We start from the raw sequence: 25,794 nt of genomic DNA, 5'->3' as shown, positions 1-25,794 counted from the left end.
CTATGCGTCGCTCTGTAAGGGACAGGAAGAGTTTTCCTTTGTTTAGGTTTAGTTATATAAAACCAATATGGAGAAAAGAAGTTGAAAAAAGTCTGGTTTAGAAACCAACATAATATTAATATATTATTAAATTGACAACAATTTAAACAATTTTAAGAGCCAATACTCAAAACAATGTGGCAAAATCTTATATATATTCTTATATATGACATACATTTATGTATACGTTTTCTTACTGGTGATGCATATCAACACAACCCTTTGAAAGCAATTCAGCAAAATGGATGAACAACCATAAAGTGTGCATGTTCAGAATGGTACAAGTCACTGTGGAAACAGTTTGGCAGCTTCTGATAAAATTAAGCATACAACTATCATTCAACTCAACAATCGCACTTGTGGGCATTTATCCCAGAGAAAGAAAAACTTGCACAAAAACCTGTACATGTGTGTTCATAGCAGCTTTATTTGTGATAGCCCCAAACTGAAAACAACCCAGATGTTCTTCAAAGGATGAATAGTTAAACAAACCATGGATATTCAGCAATAAAAAGGAATGAACTAGTTATACGTGCATGATACATGCAACAACTTGGATAATCTCCAGGGAATTATGCTGAGTGAACAAAGCAATCCCAAGAAGTCGCATACTGTATTATTCCATCTTTGAATGATTTCCACTCTGGAAATAACAGAAGTATAAGATAGAGGACAGATTAGCAGCTGCCAGGGATATGTGGGAGGGAGGGAAGTGTGGCTGTAAAAGGGCACTAGAGGATCCTTGCCGTAATAGAAATGTCTTGTATTTTTCCTATCAATGTAGATATTCTGGTTGTGATAGTATACTACAGTTTTACAATATGATACTATTGGGGAACCTGAGTAAAAGGTACTTGGGACCTCCACATTATTTCTTACAACTGCACGTGTATCTACTATTATCTCAAAATAAAAAAACTTTACTTAAAAAAATAAAGTACGTCTTCTTTTGGCCAGTTATCAGAAGTCTGGAAATTTGTTCTAGGAATATAATCCAGAAGAAGAAAAAACTTTAAAGGCACCAGATGTTCACTACAGTGGTATTTACAATAGGGAAAAGAAACAATTTAAGTGTCCAAACAGGAACACAGACAAGTGGTGGCATAGCCACCCAAGAATTATGCAGTCGTTTGATGCATCAACGAAGCAACGTTATTTGAAAAGGGAGGATTCAAAATTGTGGTACAATGTGAAATCTCTGTGAGGGGGATTGTAATATATTACAGAAGTTTTAATAGTTAGTCTATGTGAAATTCCAGCAAATGTTTTCCTTCCCTCAAGCTATCTGTAAAGTTACATGGTTTTTACATGGTTTGGGGGTGGAGGGAACGACAGTAGAGGACATTTTTTTATGTTAAATTACAAATGTCGGAGTCACGATAAAAGTTCTTTAAATCTGTCCCTCAGAACCAACAGAACAAACTTCGTTTTTCAAGTTCCAGGGTGGGAACAAGAGTGCATACAAGGGCCCACAGTCACGAGTCCAGGGCAGGTGCCATTAGGCACCCGATTCATCCGCTGCAGCTGCTCCAGCGCTATGCCCACAGCCCAACCCCAGGATCCCACCAGGATTCCGGGGAAAGGACCCCCGAACAAGGGCGAGGATGCAGCCCGGAGGTGCAGTGACCACTCCAAGGTCACCAGAGAGCTGGCAGTCGAGGCTCGGCCCGGCCCAGCCCAGAGCTCCCTGACTCTGAGTCGGGGTCTCGCTCTCTCCCCCGCGTCCCCCGCCCCAACCCAAGCTTCGACCCCAAAGCTCCGCAGCGGCGAACTCCCACGTTGCGTCCAAGCGGCCACCCAGCCCCCATCCCCTGAGCTGGCGCCCCCACCTCACGCCGCCGGCCAAGACCCCCCGAGCGCTGCAGCGTGGCGTGACCTAGACCATTCCCCGCTTCCTTTTTCGCCCTCTCAACCCAGCTTTTCCCGACTCCGGGAAGAACCGGGAAGAGAAGGCGGAGGGGAGCTAGGCGCCGCCGGATAAATACTGTGGCTCGGCCCCGCCCACCGACCTCACTTCCGCCCCGCGACAAGATGGCGGTGCCCGCGCCGTGCCACGCAGACTTCCGCCCGGCGCCGACCGCGGGTCGCCTCGGAGGTGAAGTCGGGACGTGCGTGGTGCGGAGCTGCAGCCTGGGTGCGCTGAGGTGCGTCGTTGCCTCGTGCTTGGTCGGGAGCCTGGGGAGACGGCGAGCCAAGGGGTCTGGCCGCGGTGGTCCGGGGAGTCTCGCCACGTGGGAGGGGGAGGAGCTGAGACGCTGCGGGAGGGACGCCCTGACGGGGGGGGGGCGGGAGGCCACGTGGGTGGGGTTCCGCCCAGGGTCCGCGTGTCCTCCCCCTCGAGTGACTTCGTTACCCCTTTCCTCCTTTTCTCCCAGGCACCATGTCAGAAGGAGACGCCGCGGGCGAGCCCAGTGCTCCAGGAGGGCCCCGACCCCTCCTTTCTGGGGCGCGGGGGCTTATCGGGCGGAGGCCGGCGCCTTCCCTCACCCCGGGCCGTCTTCCCTCCATCCGCTCCAGGGATCTCACCCTCGGGGGAGTCAAGAAGGTACCCGACGGCACCTTTCTAAAGAAACCCAACTACCCTGAATTCCAGGCACCTGGGGGTTTGACTGATGTTCCTGTAGGGCCTAGCGTGGTGTTGGGCCTCACGAATCTTGTCCTCAGACTTACGCCTACAATTTCTGGGGAGCCCTACCTTCAAATCAAGATACTGGGTACGAAATATTGACATGGCTCTCAGAGATGACTGAAGAGCAGAGAATCCTAATTAGCTCAAAAGCAACTTGAGCAGTGTTTATTTTGTTTTTGTGTGTGTCTTGGATACCTTTAACAAACCCATGAAACCCACGCAGACGTAAACTTTGCCTTCAATTTAAGAGAGTTCTGAATTTGACCTGGATCTCAGTGTGCAAACTTCGGATCCAAAGTATTATGATTCTTAGACATGGTATCAGAGGCTCTGAGTCCTTTCCTATTATGTTTATGACTGTAGATGTAAAGGGTAGCCCTTAAAGAAGATGGGAGGGATGACAGCATAAAAGCAGCCAGTTTTTGAAGACCAGAGTTTACCTTTGGAAATTCTGGTGGCTGTCTAACCCGATCCTCTGTTTGTGAGTGCTGGCAGGTCTGTCTTCCCTACTTGAGCCTTGCTGCTAGAGCTCTTTCACTATGATACTGTCTGGTCTCTATAGCAGTTTGAAGACAAGGGGTGAGGTGAGGTAAATTGCTTTGCTATTAGAAGTCCTGAGGGCTCTCCTTTCAGGGGGCAGAAGCTGAGGCTGCTATTTAAATGTTTTTTGATGCCCCTTTTCTTCTATGTGTAACTCCACTGTCATCATGACATGACATTCCTCCTTTTCAAACACATGTCCCTTTCTGTAAGTCTTTGACAACAGTGTGGAATGTGCAGAAGAGAGCCATGTTGGTCTTTGTCCACAGAAGTTGCCCCTTTGAAAGTTTTTATTTTCCCCTGTACTTTGGGATCAGAATCTACCAAATCAGTGACTCCTGTATTTTACTTTCAGAAAACCTTCACCCCAAATATCATCAGTCGGAAGGTCAAGGAAGAGTAAGTAGCTAGGCCTTCTGAATACTTGCCCCTTATTTACTTGTTCTGAATTTGGGCCTTTGGGGAAATAACTAAGTATGTGGCTCAGAAATTTAAATTTGTAGATTTAATTCTTTTCAGTAGTGATTTCCAACCCTGGCTCCCAGGTGATTCTAGCGTGTAAGCTTTAAAAAATACGGATGCCTGGGAGTCCATCCCTAAAATAGTGGTTTAACTTGTTTGCAATGAAACGGAGTGATTATCTTTTATAGCCAGAGTTGAGAGCCAGTAGTTTGGGCAAAGATGTATCAGGTTCTCCCTTAAATTCTTTTGCAATGCAGCTTTCCTACTTTCAGTTAATACCCAAAAATCCACATTTTGGGGCAGTCTCTATAATTCAACTTTGGAGTTATAGTTCTAACGTACACTCTCAAACAAAAAGGTAAGGTACAGTAAACTGAAAGGACTCTGCTTCAGCAAGGAAGTGAAAAAGGTGCTAGACTTATGATTGGGTGTTCTGCCTCTCGTGATGTAGTTGTTGACTCATGTGGAGCGGAGTGTATGGGAGAGTAAGACCAGTTCTCAGAGGCAGGGGAAGTGAGTGGTTTCCCCTAATCCAGTGTCTTTTCCAGGCCCAAGGAAGAAGTAACCGTCAAGAAGGAGAAGCGTGATAGGGATAGAGACCGACAGCGAGAGGGCCATGGACGGGGCCGGGGGCGCCCAGAAGTGATCCAGTCCCACTCTATCTTTGAGCAGGGCCCAGCTGAAATGATGAAGAAAAAGGGTACAAAGCTGCCGGGGCTCCGGGAGGAAGGAATTGGTGGATTTCAGTTCAGACTGCTCGAGAGAAGGGCAAGGGCGGTGGCATTCCCCTGCTTGCTCCCAGTTAGTGGTCCTTGCTGTTGGCCCCTTCCTTACTCCTGGTGAACTGGGTGGTTTCCCACAGGGAACTGGGATAAGACGGTGGATGTGTCGGACATGGGGCCCTCTCACATCATCAACATCAAAAAGGAGAAGAGGGAGACAGATGAAGAAACAAAACAGATTCTGCGTATGCTGGAGAAGGATGATGTAGGTACCAGCAGGCTGAGGGGATGGGGCTTCTTTGTGTGATGAAAAGCGCTTCAGGGGAACCAATTCGGGGGAAGCAGAGCTGTCTGATGTCCCGGAAGCCTGGTGAGCGGCGGGAATCTTCGATTAGAAAAGGACTAAAGTGGACTGCACTCCCACGTATTTGTGTGTGCTGGCCCCGCCATGTGACCTCCGACTCTTCTTTGGCAGTTCATCGATGACCCTGGGCTGAGGAATGACACTCGAAATATGCCTGTGCAGCTGCCACTGGCTCACTCGGGCTGGCTTTTTAAGGAAGAGAATGAAGAACCAGATGTTAAACCTTGGCTGGCTGGCTCCAAGGAAGAGGACATGGAGGTGGACGTGCCTGCTGTGAAAGGTACTCTGTGTCAGTTAACATCTTGTCTCCTTTTCTCCAGCTGTCCCCCAAGAGCGAGTTTCCCAGACTGCTGCTGCCAAGCCGGTCCTCTCCCACTCCACAGGACCTGAGCACGCTCAGCGGGTTCACGCTGATGGGGGTCGGTGTGCCAAGCCTGCGATACTCCTTTTTAAATAAGTCACACAGCTCCTGGATCCCTCTTTCAAAGCAGAGTTTCCTTGCAGCTTCCTGGCTGAGTGACAGTGGAGCACACCAGGCCGAAGGGATGGGTGCAGTGAGATGGCATAGGGGCTGGCCACTGATAGCCCTTCCAATTCTGTTATCTCGGGCAGTGAAAGAGGAGCCACGAGATGAGGAAGAGGAGGCCAAGATGAAGGCTTCCTCCAGAGCAGCCAGGAAGACCCCGGGCCTCCCGAAGGACGTATCTGTGGCAGAGCTGCTCAGGGAGCTGAGCCTCACGCAGGAGGAAGAGCTGCTTTTCCTGCAGCTGCCAGACTCACTCCCTGGCCAGCCGCCCACTCAGGACGTCAAGCCTATCAAGACGGAGGTGCAGAGCGAGGACGGACAGGTGGTGGTTATAAAGCAGGAGAAAGACCGGGTACGTTCACGATTGAGTTCTGTGAAGATGCAGGGGACCAGGAGGGGAAAGAGCCACCTGCAGGGGGAAGCAAAGGTGTGCCGCCCGCCCACGCTGAAATGCGAGAATAATGTGCATTTGTTCTTTCTGCCCGCGAGGGCCTTGGGGCTTTGTACTTCAATGCCAGTTGTATGTGTGTGTTTCACAATGAAATATTTTGAATGTGTACAAATAAGAGAACATAGACTCTCATATCACCCAGCTTTATCAGTCACTGATATCTTGTCCGTTTATTTATGTTTGCTGTGGTTTGGGTTTTGTTCTGTTTCCTGAGCATTGCCAGGCAGCCCCAGGAAAAGGCCCTGTCTGGGGAGCTAAAGGATGGAGGGAACGGCTCCTCACCCAGTGTCCATCCCCTCGTTGTCTTCACAGGAAGCCAGGCTGGCAGAGAATGCTTGTACCCTGGCCGACCTGACAGAGGGTCAGGTCGGCAAGCTGCTCATCCGCAAGTCGGGGAAGGTGCAGCTCCTCCTGGGCAAGGTGACTCTGGACGTGACGATGGGGACCACCTGCTCTTTCCTGCAGGTGAGAACCTGCTGGGTCGGGACGGAGGCTCTTCGAGACATTGAGGAGTGTTGAGGACTTGGTGCTGAATATGGAGGAAGGGTTCTTGGGATTATCACGTTGAAATCACAGGACTGAGTGAGTGATAGGCTATGCGGTTTTGGTTCTCATCTCTGTCTCTCTTCATTGGCAGGAGCTGGTGTCCGTGGGCCTTGGAGACAGTAGGACGGGTGACATGACGGTCCTGGGACACGTAAAGCACAAACTTGTATGTTCTCCCAATTTTGAATCCCTGTTGGATCACAAACACCGGTAAAAGGAGCATATGGAGGATGGCGGTGATTGTGTCCACGGCTGCTGCCTGCTCCAGACGTTTTGTTCTCAAATCTGTTCAACCCAGAAGGCGCCTGTTTAGCCCACCCACTCCAGCCATCGTCCCAGTTTTCCCCACATGGCTCCTTCCCGCAGCAGCTGTGAACGGCGCAGTGACCTTCCCACAGCACGGAAACTGCACACCCTCACTGCTGGGGGGCTTGTCCCTGCTATTTATTTTTATATTTATGGCTTATCTCTTCAACTGACTGCACCCTCCCCAGGTGGAGAGGCCGCACAGTCTGGGAAGGGACGGGCTCCTTCTCTAGCTGACGTCTTTGTTCTCAGGGTAGGAAGTGTAAGGACAGCTGCTGCTGCTGCTCCCGCCTTCCTCCCAACAGGCGGCACCAGAGAGAGAGCAGGGGCTTCTCGAGGCTGAGACTCAGCCCCAGCCCTGCCCGTTACTAGTTGTGTGATTGACAAACTACCTGACGTTTCTGAGCCTCATATTCCTCATCTGACAAAAATGAGGACGATACCTACCTCACTGGGTTGGCATGAGGATGCAGTGGAATATTGTTGATGAAAACTTGCACAAGGCCAGACATACACAGTAGGCGCTCAGTAAATGTTAGTTTAGTTTCCCTTCGACTGAATCTATTTTCAAACAAAAGAGAGATTCTGAGAATCTCAGATAAAGTGAATGGAGCTGCTTTATCCCACATTCTTACTCCGTGTGCTATCCCCCCAGCCTGATGCTCTGAAGGTTTGGGTTTGGGCCCTTCTATGCCCTTTTTTTCCTAAGCACTCTTAGGCAAGTGCTTCCTGTTAATTGCTGCGAGGCCCTAGCTGTAGGTGCCATCAGAAGTGACAGAGTCAGAGACTCACTCCTCCCAGTGCCCTGCAGATGCCTTCGGGTGACATGGTGGTCCCAGGACTCCCTCCACCCTCACTCCTGCAGTAAGTAGCTGTTACTCTTCCAGTAGCAGCTACTGGAAGAGTAGCTGCTTCCACTATTTCTCAGAAGAAACCTGTGACCACTCCTGGAGAATTATCACCACACCGAGGCAAATACTGCTGAAAAACAACCCTGGCTGAGAGAGTAAGTAGAAGATTTATTGAATAATGGCCTCACTTTGAATTTGAGAGGCCCACCTCTGTCTCCTGTCCTGGCATCAACTTGGATTCCACTGCCACTGGCCGCGCTGGCCTTGTAGTTCATTGGTCTGTGGTCTTGTTCCTTTCAGCAGCTCACCACACTCTTGATCCTTCCAGTGTGTGGTCCCTAAGGAGCAGCTTCTCTTTCCTCGTCCCTTGTCTGCAGGGCAGGGTCGGGGAGGCACCTCGGAGGTTGGGGAAGGCCTCCTGTTGCAGTGTTCGTGGTCATTAGACACCGGCAACTCAGCTCCCTTTGCTGTGAGCTTAGCAGACCACCTCTGGAACAGGTGTGAACCACACAGACTCCTGTTAACTTAGGTGGCCCAAGAGGTTTTGGAAGGATATGCCTTTCTTTAGTCTCGCCTTCTGTTCCTTGAGCCTGTTTTTCATTCATCACCACTGGGGCTTCTCCACCGAGCCCCTCAAGCTGCCTAGCCAGCAGCTAGGAGGCAGGATTGACTGTGTAGTCCCCACATCGCCCCTTCTGTAGCTAAGAGCTCACGTGAGCTCTGTTGGATGGTACTGTTCTGGTCTCTGTTCTCACTGTAGAGGACAGGTGAGCAGAAAGGGTCTTGGAGATGTGTGCCATGGAAGTCCTGTTTGGTCTAATGCTGAGCTTTGATGAACCAACTCCTTTTTTGTTCTCTGGGCTTCAGTGTTTGCTGCTTCTCCTTTTCCACAGCTAATGAACTGCCAGTGAGTCTCCATTGTAATCCTCTCTTTCTCTTGGTTACTTTGGTTCAAAAACACTCTTCTGCTTTTCCCGGCTAGCTCAAAGGCCCTGCCTCGTTAGATGTTTGGTGTTTTGCAGTCTTGAGTTCTTTGACTCCTCCACGGAAGCTTGAGGAAGAGTGTGTACCACTTTAACGTTCACCACTTTGCCATTTCAAGTATCTTGGGGATCGACCGTTATGACCCTGCGTCACAGTCCCCACGATCTGTCTCTGCATTCCTGATACACAGATTGAACATCGTCAATAAAAGTGTGGCAAAAAGACGAGGCAAGTCTGCTTTCTTGGCCAAGCCTCCAAAGCATACATTTCTACCAACAAATAAATGCAAATGACAGGAGTAAAAAGCCCAAAGCCAAATTCATGTATGAGTGCAAATGGATGCAAATTTATTACTACCTGCATCTGTGTGTATGCATTTTGTTAAGATGCCGAACGCAAGCTGTAGGCTTGTTCATTTCTTAATTACATGATTAAGTGACAGAGTGTGGGCCTTAGAGTCAGGGTGGGGTTTGAATCTAACTCCACCAGTATAACATTGGGGAAAATCATTTATCCTCCCTAAGCTCAGTTTTACTCATTTTCTGTAAAAATGAGATAATAGTAGCTTTTTAATAGGGTTGCTTTTAAATTACAGTGGACATAAAACATTTATTTCCTGCCAGACAGAAAAGTGCTTCTGTCAGGACGTGATCCCCACAAGTAACAGAAAACTAGACTGATAGTGACGTAAGCAATAAGAATGTTTAATTATCTCATGTAACGGGCGGTCTGGAGATAGATGGTTCCAGAGTTGGGTGGCAGCCAAAACATCAAGATTTTCTTGGATGCATTTGTTCTGCCATCCTTGGTGTTACAAAGTGGCTGTAACAACTCAGCATCATTTCTTCAAATGACAGTGTCCAGAGCCAAAGCAGGAAGCAAGGTAGACAGCAGTTAAGGAACTTCCTCCTCATTCTGCTCATATCAGGGAGGAATGTCTTTCAGAGGCCCAAAGAGACTTGCCCCTATGTCTCTCTGATAGAGCGGACCACATAACCACCCTTGGATGGGCACTGGAAAAGAGGGATGGGTGGACCAGTTTGTCCCCTGGCACTGACGTCTTGTTGCCTTTGAGACAGGGTTTTGTTAGGAGGGAAGAAACAGGAATGGCACTTAGGTATAAACAGTCCATGATAGTTGCCACCGTGATTAAAAAATACTGTCTATTGTACTAAACTCTAACTATATCTAGGTAGAATTTTTTTTTAATGTTCAATTACCTTTTATTCTAAATAAACCAGTTTTAACATTTTAGTGCATATTCTTTCAGACTAGAAAATTGTGTATGTTACATATAATGATATAAACATGCTGTTTTATCACATTTCATCTCACTCAAAAATACAGTTCTTCCATGTTAATAGTAAGCCTCTTGTACTTCAGATACTTCTGATCTAGCTGAAAATATCAGAGACAGCGCCCTTTAATCCTCCCAGACCTACCCACATGGTCCAATTGATCACTCACACTTGGCTCTTTAAAGGAAGAGGCTTATTTCCTAGGTATAGTCACAGTGAAAACAGTGACGTCCATTGCCTATTCATCCCACCCCCAGCCTAGTGCAGGATACTTCCACAGTTGGGGCGTCCCCCTCTTAAGATGGCTACAGCTGTAGTGACAGATGCCATGTTGACAGCTGCTCTTGGACTGTGGTTCAGCTGCCAAAGTTCTACTGATGGAGGGTCGGAACTGGAGTGGGCTTAGGTCTCAAGGGCATCATCTGAAAAAATGGAGATAGAATGCCAATTCTAGGAACCCCTCTGTGTGGCCAACTTCTGACTCAGCTCTTCTGAAGCGTTTCTTCCGTCCCCTTCCGTGGGAGCAGTCACTGGTCCAACTCCCTGAAAGCTGAGGCAGAGGTTAGACTTCCTTCTGTTTGGTTCATTTACATTTAAGACCCAGTCAGTTGGAAAAAATGCAGTCTTGATCATCATTGGCCCAACGGTTTTATCTTGAGTACTTTTCAGGATTCAGTGGAGAAATAGAAACCATTCTAGGTACTCTAAGCAAAAAAGTTTAATACAGGAAGATAAGTATTTTTAGACTGATTGGAAAGCTGGAAGAGTGAGCCATAGGTTGAGTCTCCAGGATTCAGAACCCTAGAGAACTGATTTACCAGGGGAGCTACACCCTCTGCTAGAATCAGGAAGGCGGAGGACCTGGATCGAACTATGAGGACACACTGCACGGCCACAATCTAGGGATCAGGCAGTGCCTGCAGTCTCAACTGCCTGGGGAACCACAGAGCTAAAGGTTGCACCCTGGAACACCTGAAGACAACCCCCCACATGCTGAGTGCCCTCTGTGTGCTAGGTACAGTTCAAGCGTAGTATTTGTCAGTGACAAAACAGAAAGGTCTTTGTCCTGGTGGAACTTGCATTCTTGTGAGGGAGACAGACAATAAGTATAAGTAAGTTACAGAGTATTTAGAAGGTGATGGGTGCTTGGGAATTTTTCTTTTAAAGGGTAAGGGGAGTCTATGGGTGGTAGTATCACAGTAAGTAGGGTAGGCTTCATTGAAAAAATATTTGAAGTGAAGCAGCCGGATCAGTAGGCAGTGGGGACAGCTAGGAGCTGACACTGTGAGAGAGGGGACAGTATCAGAGGTGGGGTGGGCAGCCCAGGTCCTGCAGGGCTTCGAAGCCATCATAAGGACTTTGGCTTTATTCTAAGGGGAATGATTAGCTGTTGCAAGTGTCTCTTAGGTTTCAAAAGGCTCCCATTAGCTGCTGGGTTGAGACAAGGGTAGAAGCAGAGGCACCAGTTTGGAGGCTGCTACATTGACCCAGGCAACAGACGGCAGTGGCTTGGACCAGGGTTAATGGTGGAGGTTTTGGGAAGTGGTTGGATGCTAGATACTTATTTCAAAGGTAGAGCCACCTCGATCTGCTGATAGAGTAGATGTGGGGTGTGAAAGAGCAGAATCAAACAGCCAAAGCAGTAGGAAGGAAGGTGGGCCATACTTCCACCTTTCAAATCCCAATTGATAGAACCTAGCTCACACCCAGCATCCTCGTGCAAGTGATTTTGGGAAATGTAGCATCCCCCTTCTAGCCCCCGTAATCCAGGTTGGCACTTTACAAAGTGGTGGTTGTTGCGTGCATGTTCAACCACATTCAGCAGAGTTGGCTTAAGGATCCAAAATTTGCAGGTAAAGCTTTTTGTGGCCATGTCGTGCTGCCAATACAAAGTTCTCTGATTCATTTCCTCAAAACAGTATGCTCCAAATGAAAACACAATACCCAAGACTGACTGTACTCAGTGTGACTCACGCATTTTCCCAGGGCAAGATAATACAGGAATTCTTTTGGAAACAGCTCTTACACTGTACAACTTAACATTAATGGCTACATTAGAATGCATCTTTGGACTATCAAAACTGACCCAAATATTCCCCGATTTCTGGACAATTTTGGCTTTTCCAATTTTTCACGATTTTAAAAGTGATGTGATAAACAATTTGTAGTTAAATTGTTTCTGATATCCTCATTATTTCCTTAGGATGTTTTTAAATTAAAAATGGCTTTTTTGACATTAAAAGTGTCAAATTCTATGCCATCTTTAAGGCTTTTGGTAGATAACGCCCTCCAGAATGTTTGCACCTGTCCACATGCCCATCAACAGTGTGTAAGAGTTGCTTGTGCATTTGTAAAGTTAATGTATTAATCAAGATTCTGGTTTTGAACTATATAAATGTAAAAAGATGCTGAGTAGAGACCTGACCTGTACTCAGCTGACCCTCAGGGTAGATAACTAATGTTTTCTCTCTTCCCTCTGTCAGACATCAAAGGGGGTTGATGTGTAAAGAACACGCTGCCCCCACGGTTGGGTTATATGCTTTCCAAAAGTCAGTTGTGTTTTTCCCAAGTTTGCTTTTGCCAGTTGTGTTCACTATTGTACTTACATAATTCAGTTAAACATGGTATAAACTAATAAAATATGAGGATTAGAAGGAAGTATTTCTGATGAAAATAAGGTAAGTACATAATTTAAATATATAAACTGATGAAATATAAGTGCTAAAATAAAGTTCTTATTTCTGTGTAAACCAAGGTAAATGCATTGGAAAGAATAAACGTGAGTCACTATATACTACCATTGAATTAAGTTTAGGCAAGATAAACGTAAAGACGGGGGCAATCATAATTATCTAAAGTAATTCTGCATTCACATTTCCCCACCAGGTGTCTAGTGCTTTGACTTCACATTCTGCTTTTGGAGATATCAAAACTGGTGATCTTAGCAGTGCATTGTAGGTGTGTGTAATTTTCATGGAATGCTAATCAGTGGACCCATACTCAAAGAAAAGGACTTGTCCCTACACCAAAAGGGGATGAATGTCCATTTATAAGTGTTAAGTTAAAATATTTAAAATAGATACATTTCTTTTTTTTTTTTTTTTTTTTTGCGGTACACGGTACGCGGTACGCGGTACGCGGGCCTCTCACTGTTGTGGTCTCTCCCGTTGCGGAGCACAGGCTCCGGACGCGCAGGCTCAGCGGCCATGGCTCACGGGCCTAGCTGCTCCGCGGCATGTGGGATCTTCCCGGACCGGGGCACGAACCCGCATACCCTGCATGGGCAGGCGGACTCTCAACCACTGTGCCACCAGGGAAGCCCTAAAGTAGATACATTTCTTGTATTAAAAATTTTCCCCAAAATATCAGTTAAGATTAGGTTCAGCTAAGAGAAATAGAGCCCCAAAATAACAGTGGCTTAACCAAATAGACTTTTGTCTCTCATAAAAATCTAAAGGTGCACAGTCTGAAGTGGTATGGCAGCTCTGCTCTACAGAGCCCCAAGGGTCTCCGCTCTTTCCAGCTTACCTTCCCATGGTGTCTAGGGTGTGGCTCAGCCTCAACTTCTAAATTGAAACCAGACCTCTGTTCATTGCATCCCCACCCCTGGCAGCCAGATGAATGAAAGGTTTACATATTTCCCCATCCCCCCACCCCTTGCCAAATGACAGGGCATGTATTCAATATTATAACTTCTTTAAGGAAGACACCTAAGAGCTGTCCCATAACGTTTATGATTACAGTTGACCCTTGAACAACACAGGTTTGAACTGTATGGGTCCAGTTAGGTGGCGATATGGAAGGGACTTGAGCTGACTGTAAGGGAATTGAGCATCCATGGATTTAGATGTCAGCAGGGGGTCCTGGAGCCAATTCCCCTGGGATATGGAGGGATGATTGTACGCACCATTGTCCAGAAAGCAGTGACATAGCCTCAGCCTCCAAGGAGGCTGAGAAATGTGGTCTTGATCTGGAATGAGCAGGTACCCTCCTAAAAATCAAGATTCGTTATCATGAAAGAAGGAAACTGGATACTAAGGATCAACCAGCAGCCTCTGGCACATCTATTTCACTTACTTTAAGAATAACTGAACATCTACTGGTCTCAACTGTGACACAGAAGAGCTTCCAATTTTCATCACTGGTGTAAGCAAACCCTCAACTGCCGGCACAGATATAGTGTGCCGTTGTTATAACCACTTCCTTGCATACACTCTCAGTGTCCTTGCCCCTCTCTCCTGTTTACTCATAGGACAAAAGCCCACTTCTGGGTAAATCTAAATCTCTGCCTACTCTGCATCTCTCCTGAGGGCTTAAACCTGGCTGGAGAAGCACCTGACACCATGCTGAGTCATCTCACTTCAAGACCAATAATCTAGCACATTTTCCTTGTCCATTTACTCCTCGCACTCCCCAGAGAGTACTGTGTTCTCAAACCTCCAACACCCCACTCTCAGCTGGTGACCCTGCTTCTTATCGCAGTAAGAAAACAGAAGCAGTCAGAACACCACGTGTTCCCACTACTGTATCTGTCAGTCTGTTTGCAGCTGTGTCCAGGTGCACCGTCTGGCCTGTTACTATGGGTGAACTGTCTGTCCTCCTCCCGGAGATCAGACCCTTCACAGGAGCCTAGCTAGATTCCATCCCTCTTACCTACTCAAAGGTTAGTGTTCCAGCAACCCCCTACACACACATCTATTTCCCTCTAGTAGGTCAGTGTCACACGATCCAAATAGGCTCTTAGGGATCCATCTTGAAAATAAATTTTCCTTTGAGGTTGCATTAATCTCCATTTATCACCTCTTTTCTCTGCTTCCGTTTGCAGCAAAACTTTTTTTTTTAATACATTTATTTATTTTTGGCTGCATTGGGTCTTCGTTGCTGCGCACGGGCTCTCTCTAGTTGAGGTGAGCGAGGGCTACTGTTTGTTGTGGTGCACGGGCTTCTCATTGCGGTGGCTTCTCTTGTTGCGGAGCATGGGCTCTAGGCGCATGGGCTCCAGTAGTTGTGGCATGCAGGCTCAGTAGTTGTGGCTCGTGGGCTCTAGAGTGCAGGCTCAGTAGTTGTGGCACACGGGCTTAGTTGCTCCGTGGTAAGTGGAGTTTTCCTGGACCAGGGCTCGAACCCGTGTCCCCTGCATTGGCAGGCGGATTCTTAACCACTGCACCACCAGGGAAGCCCTGCAGCAAAACTTCTTGAAAGAGTTGTCTTTGTTTATCTCCACTTCCTCTCATCCATTCTCTCTTGAACCCATTCCAATCTGCCTTCACCACTCCTCCCAACGGCTCTTCTCAAGGTCACCAGTGCCAAACTCAATAGTAAACTTGCCATCCTTATGTTACTGAATCTATTATCACATTTGACATAGTTGATCACTCTTCCCTTCCTTAAATACCTTCCTTTCTTGGCTTCAGGGTCACTGTCCTAACTGTTCCTTCTTGTCTCACTAGATGTGCTCTCCATCTCCTTTCCTGGTACCTCCCCATCAGGCCTTAGAGCATTTCTCTTGCCTGTCTACTCTCGTTCCCTCAGCCATCTCACTTAGAATCATGGCTTTAAACTCTCCATGCTTATGACTCCCAATTTATTATCTGCAGCTGAGACCCCTCTCCCAACCTTACATCCAACTGCCACTCCCTCATCTCTTCTTGCATGTCTGGCAGGCAACTCACCCCTGACTACCAATTTTGGGAAATACAGGGACAAAGAAACATCTTAAAATAACCCATGAGCGTCCCGTCAGCAAAGCCTTGAATCTGTGGGACAAATGACTCAGGTTCTTCAACAAATTGTAAGGGAAAAAAGAAGAATGAAGGAGGAATCTACAGATAAAAAGAGATTTAGGATATAATGTCAATCATACAATGCAATGTATGAACCTTATTTGTATTAATTTTATTTTTTTTAATTTATTTGATTGAAGCATAGTTGATTTACAATGTTGTGTTAGTTTCTGGTATATAGCAAAGTGATTCAGTTATACATATATATATATATATATATATATATATACATTCTTTTTCATATTCTTTCTCATTACAGTTTATTACAGAATATTGAACATAGTTCCCTGTGCTATACAATAGGACCTTGTTGTTTATCCATTTTATATATAATAGTTTGCATCTGCTAATCCCAAACTCCTGAACTATCCCTGCCCCAACCCTCTCCCTTGGCAACCACAAGCCTGTTCTGTATGTGAGTCTGTTTCTGTTTTGTAGATAAGTTCATTTGTGTCATATTTTAGATCCACATATAAGTGATATATGGTATTTGTCTTTTTCTGACTTACTTCACTGAGTATGATAATCTCTAGGTCCATCCATGTTGCTGCAAATGACATTATTTGTATGAACCTTATTTGGATAGTGATTCTGAGAACTGCAGTGAATCTCAGTGTGAAGACTCCATTCAAACTCCTGCACTGGGAATTCCCTGGTGGTCCAGTGGTTAGGACACTGCGCTTCCATTGCAGGGGGCACGGGTTCCAAGCTGCATGGTGTGGCCAAACCAAACCAAACAAACAAACAAACAAAAAAACCCTGCACTAGGAGAGTCTCGACCAAACTTTAACATGGCCTCTAGCAGTTTAAGGCCATGTCTCTGGGACCACCCAGCCCGTTTTGAGTTCCTGTTTGGAAAAGCTCAGAGCTGTCAAAAAAATTTGTTGTTTGTCAAAAAACTTTGCTGTTTGTTTTAGCTAACACCTGACAGGAGTCCCCTGGCCTCCCTTTATTAGAGCATTTACTCAAAAAGGGCTTATAATTGTGAATCCTTCCTCTGTCCCTTTGAGATGATGTGTATCTTCTATAACTGTGGAGTGTCTTGTCTTAAGGACCCGAAAGCCATTCCTTTGAAATGTAATTATCCGGAAGGAGAGGGCTCCCAGTCTCTGGGAGGATAGAATCCTAACTTCCATAATCGCCAGCAGTCACTGCTGGCCTAATCACGTTTACAGTGACCAACCCTTTGTAATTTTTCACTTGAGTCCTGTCCCCATTCTCCCTTTACAATTCCTTTTTGCAAATCAGGATGGAGCTCAACTTTTTTGCCTACTGTCAGTAGTTACTGAGTAAAACCTGTTTTCACCATTTTAACTAATACCTGGCTTTGTTTATCTTTGATATTTTTAACAAATTCTTAAAAAAATCATGAGGTAATCAGGAATGTTGGCATGTTGACTAGATATTTGATGATATTAAATTATTATTGTTTGTTTTTTTGGTATGATAATGGTGTTGTGGGCTATATTTTCAAAATAATCATTAAAAAATAAATCTATCCCAAATGTTATCACTTCTTACTACTTATCCAGCATTATTACCCTTGACCAAACTAACATCCTCTCTTGTGGGATTTTTTTACAATTGCTTCTTAAATGATCTGCCTGCTTCCACGCGCCCCCCCCGCCCCGCCCCAGCCCATGCCACCAGTCTGTTCTCAGCACAGCAGCCAGAGACACCCTGGTAAAATGTGCCATATTATACCACTTCCCATCTCATTCAGAGGAAAAGCCAAGTCTGTTCAAGCTACAAGACCTCATGGGATCCTCCTATGATCCCTGTGACCTCGTGTCCAGCTCTTCTGGGTCATTCCACTCCGTCCATTTCTTATGTAAAAGAGTAGGCAGGCTCCAGCTTCAGGGGTTTTGCATTATTTTCCCCCTGCCTAGAACCCACTTTCCCCAGAAACATTCATGTCTTGTTTCCTCATTCCCTTCAAGTCTCTGAGACTCTCCCTGACCATCCTGCTTAAATTAGGAAAGTTCCACTTCTGATACTCCTTCTGCCCCTTTCCTTGCTCTTTTTCTCCATAGCATTTGTCACCATCTGACATAATATCTATTTCCTTTTTTTTTGTCTGATATTCCCATTAGAGCATAAGCTATGAGAGACTGTTTTGTTCATTACTGTGTCTCCAGAACTTAAAATAGTGCCTTGTACATAATAGACACCAAACAAATGTTAGTTGAAAGAATGAAGGAATGACTGCTATTGTGTGAAGGCTGTGTGTGCTAAAGTATTGATAACTGCATTTCTGAGCAAGTGCAAAAAAGACTTTTGAAGTCTTCCAGGCTTCCTCCCAAGGGAAGAATGGCCCTCACTTTTCCAGGGACAAGAAAGGAGCTGGCCAACCTTGTGGGCAGGGCTTTGGGCCAATTCAGTGGACTGTCCTCGTGGCTTCCACTGCTGGGTGTGTAATTGGCATTGGTGTTTTCCATGAACATTCCGTGAATTCTCATAAACGCCAGAAGGGATGATACCTGTGGGGAGTTGCTGCATGTAGAGAGGTGCTAGTGCCTTTGAGACCCCACAATCCTATGATCCCTTTTTGGTTTTTTAAATTAATTTATTAATTTATTTATTTTGGCTGCATTGGGTCTTCGTTTCTGTGCGAGGGCTTTCTCTAGCTGCGGCGAGCGGGGCCACTCCTCATCGCGGTGCGCGGGCCTCTCACTGTCACGGCCTCTCGTTGCGGAGCACAAGCTCCAGATGCGCAGGCTCAGTAGTTGTGGCTCACGGGCCCAGTTGCTCCACAGCATGTGGGATCCTCCCAGACCAGGGCTCGAACCTGTGTCCCCTGCATTGGCAGGCAGACTCTCAACCACTGCGCCACCAGGGAAGCCCCCTATGATCCCTTTGAGCTAAAAATCTTTCTGATTGATCATTTTTCTGATCAGAACATTTGAGAGGCAGCCTCCCCTGGGGGGCATCCATTGATGGGGTTTGTTGCCTCCCTAATGATGCTAAGAGGTACACCTCTTTTGAAAAGCATCTCTTACCTTGCTCTTGGGTTCTTGTCAAAAGTGAACACCCGAGAGTGTTAAACACACATAGAGGCCTTGTGACTGATATTTTGAGGGGTAGGGTAACTGGGACTCAATAACTAACAGTGTGGGGAGGGCCCGATAAACCTCCCTTGTCAGATGGAAACGGTGTATTTAGGTCTCCAGCTGGCCTGGCCCCGGTGGCGTTTTCAGCTTTACATGACAAACAGACAGCCATCCCTTTGGGGGACATGTTATCCTCCATTCCACAGCCTGAAGCAAAGTCACTTGCTCAATGGGGCTTTCATTCCACAGTGGTTCTTCTAAATGCCTGGGCCTGGTTCGCTGATGGTTCGGCTAAACTAAGACCCATGGTGTCCACTGGGTAGACACCACGCTGTAGCTGTTCAGCATCCGCGCCATCTACTTGGAACAGAAAACAGATGTGGTCTCTCTGCTCCGTAGGCAGAACTCAAAGCTGTCCTCACGGCTCCAGCCAATACTCCTTGATGAAGCTTGTTATATTTTTGCTAACTCTTGTTTGGGCTGTTGACAGTGTCCTAGCCATTTGGTCTGCCACTTGGAAAACTACAGAGTGGCAGATTAAAGATTTCCCTCTTTGGGGCCATCAACTATGGAAAAAAATCACGGCTGCTAACGGAACCATCTGGGTGACTCCTATAGGTTCCCGTGGTGAGGACCCATTCTCTGATGAGACCGGCTGGAATCAAGCTGTGGATTGAGCCTGCACTGCCCAGGCAGCCATCTTTGCTGCCTGGACCGGTCACTGAACCAGACATGTAACATACCCACCACCGTAGACTGGGCACCAGGCAAATGACTCTATGTTTAGGTGCACACACTACCACGGCGTGCTGGGCCCGCACGTCCTAATAAAAGTTGAACTGTTGGTCTCGGTGAGGGAGGCCCGTTGCACGGGGCAAAGCCATCGAACCTGTGCCCCACTCCTGGGGCTCACCACTGTTGACAGTCTTTCAGGTTGCAGTGTTGCTGTCTCAGTACAGTCAGCTGGCTCTGCCCAGACCACTGTGGTCCTTGAAACTAATCTTTGCTACATTTCTGGCTTTCCAGACGTTTGCAGTCTGATGCCGATGCATCTTTGATTGCAATGGACTCTCAAGCCAGTCACGGTATTTGATGGACTTTCTGCACAGGCCACCCTCCACAGGCATCTGGGCTTGTTAAGCATTGGAAGAGCCTCCTCAAAAATCAACTCAAAGGGATTTTTGACCCTATGTCTATCACCTCTGCCTGATCCGTGTGTGTTAACAAGGCAGCATGGCCACTAACTATGACTATTCTTAGAAAGTGATCTTTCGTTCTTGACCACTCCCTGGGTACTAATCAGGATGAAAAGGTGGAGTGTTATGTAGACCTATTTTGAGAAATTGGGATTCCCTTCTATGTCCAATGTTTCTTTCTTTCACCTAATGGCAACCCCAGCAGGCCTGATTGCTTCCCCCTCTAGTAGCTGCCCAGCCAAAAGAAAGACCTAGGGATTTCAAACTTAATGCTAAGTTTTTAAAAAAATATTAACTCTCTGTGCGGTTTGCGGACATTCAAACTACGGAGTAGTATCAAGTGTGACAATCTGATTTTGAATTTTTTCCCCCAAGAATTTTGTCCCCCAAACTGAATAATAATTCTGTACTAGACCCACAGTTCCTAAACTGTGTTCTGAGACACCCCAGGGCGCCTCGGCAGCAAGCCCACGGAGCACCATAGAATACAGTTGACCCTTGAATAAATGGCCTTGAACCGCACCGGTCCACGTGTACGTGGGTTTTTTTCAATAGTAATGCTATGGTACTACACAATCTGTGGTTGGTTGGCTCCGTGGATATGGAACCTTGGGTACAGATGAATCACGTATAGAGAAGACTGACTATAAATTACACGCAGATTTTCGAATGCCCCACGTGTTGTTCAAGGGTCAACTGTATTTTAAAAGTGCAAGGGAAACACAGTGATACTCATCATCTGTCGGAAACTACGCAAATTACTAGTACAAGGTAGATCATGACTGCAACGTTAGATTGTCTTCCTTTTGATAATGTCATATCTTTGCAAAGTTGGGTTTTCTGCGGTTGGTGTGATAAAAAGCAAATACTGCAAGAATATCAGTGTGGTACAGGAAATGACTATGGTAGTGCCCAATCTGAGTCCAAGGTTTGAGAAGTTGTATGGCACCCAGCACGTCCCAGGGAAGTAAATACGATTGCAGTAGTCTCCCTTATCCTCGGGGGACATGTTCCAAGTGGATGCCGGAAATCTAAGATAGTACTCAACTTTATATATACTATGTTTTTTCCTATACTAACAGGCAGTGTATATAGCATGAATATGCTGGACAAAGGGATGATTCACATCCTGGGTAGAACAGAGCGGGGTGGTGTGAGGTTTCATCATACTATTCATTTAATGGTGCACAATTTAAAACTTATGAATTGTTTATTTCTGGAATTTTCTGTTTAACATTTTGAGACAGCAGTTGCCAGAGGGTAACTGAAATTGTAGAAAGTGAAACTGTGGATAAGGGGAGACTACTGTTCTTTAAAATAGAATAAACGTATATTTATATGTATTCTTTTTCATATGGCTACAAAACTGTGACAACATAAATATGTGTTAAGATATTTGGATCTGACAACTTAATAAATGGAATTTTGAGATATTTCTTTTGTCCTGAGTTGCTGTAAAAAATTAGACACTAGAAGCACAACTGATTAAATTTTTTTAAAAATACACTTGTCCCTCTTTTACCTGATCCTTCTGAACAAAAGGTCTAGGTGTGACAAATGGTAAATTTATTGGAATGGGACCCAGTGAAAGGAGAGTACTGACTTAGGTACCAGGGAGGACCACTTTGGTCCCCGGGATGGGGGCATGGGACAGGGAGGGACATTAATGATTTGTCTCTGGAGAATTGCCTCCGGAGCTTCCTCAAAAAAGAAGACACCCTGGTTCTCTCCAACTGTGGCAAGCCCTTTAAGTTGACCTGACTGCTGAGTTGGCCATTCCCTGCAAGATGATTGGACCTTGATTTAATCACCGTTCTCTTTAATCTCAGCTGAGAGCCTGTTGGAAACAACAGGGCTTGGTCCTTGCTCCTGTCCCTTCTACACAAAACACCCATCAGATCTCACCATCATTCCCCTGGCCATTGCTCAGTCATTCCATTGGGTGAATGAATGCCAGTTGGCTCGTAGCAAAGAAGAACTGTTCACCAAAGTCATGGTGACTTGCACTTCCTCCCTTCCTTCTTTCCTTCCTCCCTCCCTCCCTTCCTTCCTTCCTTCCTCCCTTCCTTCCTTGCCTGCTCCGTTCCTTTTAACCATTTGACTTGCAGTCTTTCTCTATTATTATGTTTTATGTCTATCTTTTTCTTTTAAACACCATATAGGTGGATTTTGTTTTTAAATCTAGTTTGGTAATCTTTGCCTTTTACCTAGAAAGTTCAGCCCACTTATGTTTATTGTAATTATTAACACTGTTAGATTTATTTCTACCACTTATTTTGTGCTTTCTCTTTGTCCAGATTTTTCTGTGACTTATTTTTCTTCTTTCTTGCCTTTTTTATTTGGATTGATTGTGTTTTTCTCATTTTATTATTTTTTCCCTCTACTGATTGGATAGATATGTATTTTATTTCTTTAAAAAAAATTTAAAAATAGAACAACCATATAATCCAGCAATTTGATTTCTGGGTATTTATCCAAAGAAAACAAAAATGCTAACTCCAAAAGATGAATGCACCCCCATGTTCATTGCAGCATTATTTAAATAGCCAAGATATGGAAACAACCTAAGTATCTACTGATGGATGAATGGATAAAGAAAATGTGATACACACACACACACACACACACAATGGAATATTACTCATTCATAAGAAAGGATGAAATCTTGCCATTTGTGACATGGTTGGACCTTGAGGACATTATGCTAAGTGAAATAAGTCAAAGACGAATACTGTATGATTTCACTTATATGTGGTATTTAAAAAGACAAACAAATAAAAACAAAAAAACAAGCACATAGATAAAAAGAACAGATTGGTGGTTGCCAGAGGTTGGGGGCAGGGAGGTAGGAGAAATGATTGAACGGGGTCAAAAGGTATAAACGTCCAGTTATAAAATAAAAAGTCCTGAGGATGTAATGTACAGCATAGCAACTATAGTTAAAAATACAGTATTGCATATTCAATATGTATTCAAATATGCATTGCATATTGCTGCTGAGAGAGTAAATCTTTTTTTTTTCAGTTAACACATTTAATTATTCCTTACTATGAAAGTAATATATAATCAATATACAAAATTTTGAAACAACAGATTTATGACTTGCCTAAGGTCATGCTGGTCTAATAAGTGGCACAGTCAAGGCTTAACCTTCCCTGGGAATCTATGCTGCCAACCACAGTTTTGTATGAAACCATTTCCCTATGTTTGCCTCCTTTGGCTGACTCCCATACAGGGTCAAATTCATTGTTATTTAACATACTGGCACATCTCAGTTCAGGCCGTTTGTTTGTTTTGCACCGTTCCATCTGTCTTTAACATAGGTTAACAGTATGGAACTTCTCTTGGCCAAAAAGGCAGCCAATAGTAGTAGTATTGGGGGATAGTAGTAACATCCTCATGGTAGCAAATGTAACTGGAGAAGCTATTGAGGCAAATGGAATGATACATGATAAACTGGCTCATTTCAGAGACTATCTAGTGATCTGAAAACTTACGTCTAGCTTGATGGCAATGCTGTCATATTATATGCAAATTAGTAAATTCTTGGCATACTGTTTGGCCAGGGGAGGTCCCAGGTCACCTCCTCCTTTCCTTGTGTTTCCCCAAGCTCTGCTGATGGGGGTGTTTGTTTGCTTTGTTGAGAATCATACTTTAAGATGATGCCTGCATATGGGCTTCCCTGGTGGCAACAGTGGTTGAGAGTCCGCCTGCCGATGCAGGGGACACGGGTTCGTGCCCCGGTTCGGGAAAATCCCACATGCCGCGGAGCGGCTGGGCCCATGAGCCATGGCCGCTGAGGCTGCGCGTCCGGAGCCTGTGCTCCGCAACGGGAGAGGCCACAACAGTGAGAGGCCCGCGTACCGCAAAAAAAAAAAAAAAAAATGATGCCTGCATAAATACATCATCGCATTTGTTTGTTTCCTTGGTAAATATTGGCTTACTTCTCTTTTTAGTTTACATTTAAGTTCAAAGTAAGCCCTATAAAGTGTTGGAGAAACTATGTATCAGGGTCTCAGCACCTTCATCCATTATATTAAGGGTTAGGTTAGATGATAACTGAAGACTTTTCCATCTCTCAGGTCCCTTAAACTTTCCATTAGTCGCAATGGAAGAAATTTCAGGACCTGGGATCACACTGACAAATTTTTTTTTCCAGCAAATTTGGGTGTATTCCAGGAAATGTTGCTAATTCCTTTCCTGCCAGCTGTAGAGAGTGGAATTTGTGATTTTCGTCAATTGATGAGTGTCAGGTAATATTCATGACAAACTGAAATCAGAAGGGAAGCTGACTTTTAGTAAGGACATCAACATGATAGGAGGTTAGGAACTGGACCCCATTTCTCATGTGTGAAGTGGAATAAAGTGAAATAAATTCTCTGCCACAAACATGTTCAGTGAAGTATAAAAAAATCTCCAGTTACAATTTTGGCTTATAAAAATAATATCGCACTCCTTTCCTTTACTCTCAGAGCCTGAATGGAATGTAGACAGAATAATGACTGTCCAGTTACATGCAGAAGAAGGCAGACACAGCCAAGAGCCAGGGGCCCAGTGAGGTGGCCTGAGAGGTGGGCTGTAGTGCAACTGCCTACCATCCCGTGGACCAGTCAAGAAATAAAACCTGCAGGCCCCGCCACCCAAAATAAATGAATGAATGAATGAATCCCAAGAGCAGGAATTAGGGCACGGGGAGGAAAAAGCAGGAGCACTCAAGAGGTCAGTGTCACCCAGGGCTTTCTAAAAGGGGAACTTCTTGGGTGGAGGTGTCCTGGTTCCTTATCTAGTTATTTAGATGGCAGCATGTTTATTTGAGATGGACGTCTTTGAAACGGGTGTCTTGGCAATGAGAAGCTTAATACCAGGCACTTGAATTACAATGAAAAAAAAGCTTAATGTCAGGCACTTACAGCACAACATCCTTGCTGACTTTATTATTCCATTAGTCATCTAGGGCTGCCATTACAAAATACTGCAGACAAGGTGGCTTAAATGACAGACATTTATTTTCTCACAGTTCTGGAGGCTAGAAGTCCATGACCAAGGCGCTGGCAAACTTGGTTTCTGGTGAGGGCTCTCTTCCTGACTTGTAGACAGCCACCTTCTTGTTGTATTGTGTTTTCACGTGGCCTTTCCTCTTTGCTCACAGGGAAAGAAAAGAGAGATCTCTGGTGTCTCTTATTCTAAGGACACCAGTGCTATGAGTTGGGCCCTACCCTTATTACTTCATTTAACCTTAATTACCTCCCCAGAGGCCCTGCTCCAAATACAGTGACGCTGGGGGTTAGGTTTCAACATATGACTCTTGGGGGGACAAAATTCAGTTCGTAACATCCTGCCCTCTGGTCCCGCCAAATTCACGTCCTTCTCACATTCAAAATACATTCACCCCATCTCAATAGCTCCAAAAGTTTTAACCTACTCCAGCATTAATTCCAAGCCCAAAATCTCATCTAGACATCATCTAAATCAGATATTGGTGAGACTTGAGGTATGATTCATCCTGAAGCAATATTCCTCTCCAGATGTGAAGCTATGAAGAGGAAATAGCTTTGTCACATAGGCTTGTGGTGACAGTGGCAGCACTGGTGATGGCTGAATCACCTTTGGGGTTATTCTTCCCTTTTCTTAAAGGATTAAGCATGTTGAATCGCTCTATTGTCCTGTCCTGTAGAATTCCAGAAGTCCAAAAGCCATCCTTTAGAAAGCCTTCCTTTATTTCATCCAGTCTCTCTTCCCTTTGGTCCAAACTGGCAGTGTTTCTGCTGATGTTCAACATAATCCTGTTTTTGCTTCTAGCTTCTGCTGAGATGGCTGATCAGCTCCAGAGTTAACCATGGATAATCTCCTAGTAGAGTGATTGTCTAGCCGCACCCTTGGGTGTTCTCTCCAGAACAAGCTTTCTCACTTTTTTTTGCACTACAGATAGGCTGAGAACTTCCCAAATCTTCAAACTCTGATTCTTTTTTGCTTAATCTTTCTTTCAATTTATCTTTCTCCTCTTACGTTTTACTGTAAGCAGGAAGGAGAGGCCAGGTCACGCCTCA

General features: G+C 45.4%; 1 protein-coding gene across 2 annotated transcripts; it reads left to right on the top strand.

Moving 5' to 3' along the window:
• The first annotated feature begins 2,052 nt into the window (after positions 1 to 2,052).
• Positions 2,053 to 7,136, top strand: POLR3D (RNA polymerase III subunit D). Of its 2 annotated transcripts, none has more exons than XM_065878743.1 (9): positions 2,053 to 2,183; positions 2,415 to 2,584; positions 3,564 to 3,607; positions 4,219 to 4,370; positions 4,533 to 4,657; positions 4,868 to 5,036; positions 5,369 to 5,634; positions 6,046 to 6,198; positions 6,371 to 7,136. In XM_065878743.1, the coding sequence occupies exons 2-9, from the start codon at positions 2,420 to 2,422 to the stop codon at positions 6,491 to 6,493; spliced, it is 1,197 nt and encodes a 398-aa protein (XP_065734815.1). In that variant the 5' UTR covers positions 2,053 to 2,183; positions 2,415 to 2,419; the 3' UTR covers positions 6,494 to 7,136. The 2 variants fall into 2 exon arrangements, with proteins under 2 accessions (XP_065734815.1, XP_065734816.1); XM_065878744.1 differs by having other exon boundaries at positions 2,066 to 2,225.
• Positions 7,137 to 25,794: the final 18,658 nt, after the last annotated feature.

Source organism: Phocoena phocoena, chromosome 6, assembly GCF_963924675.1.
Source record: "Phocoena phocoena chromosome 6, mPhoPho1.1, whole genome shotgun sequence".
In the NCBI taxonomy this organism is placed as follows: Eukaryota; Metazoa; Chordata; class Mammalia; order Artiodactyla; family Phocoenidae; genus Phocoena; species Phocoena phocoena.
This window is presented reverse-complemented; position numbering and strand designations above follow the sequence as displayed.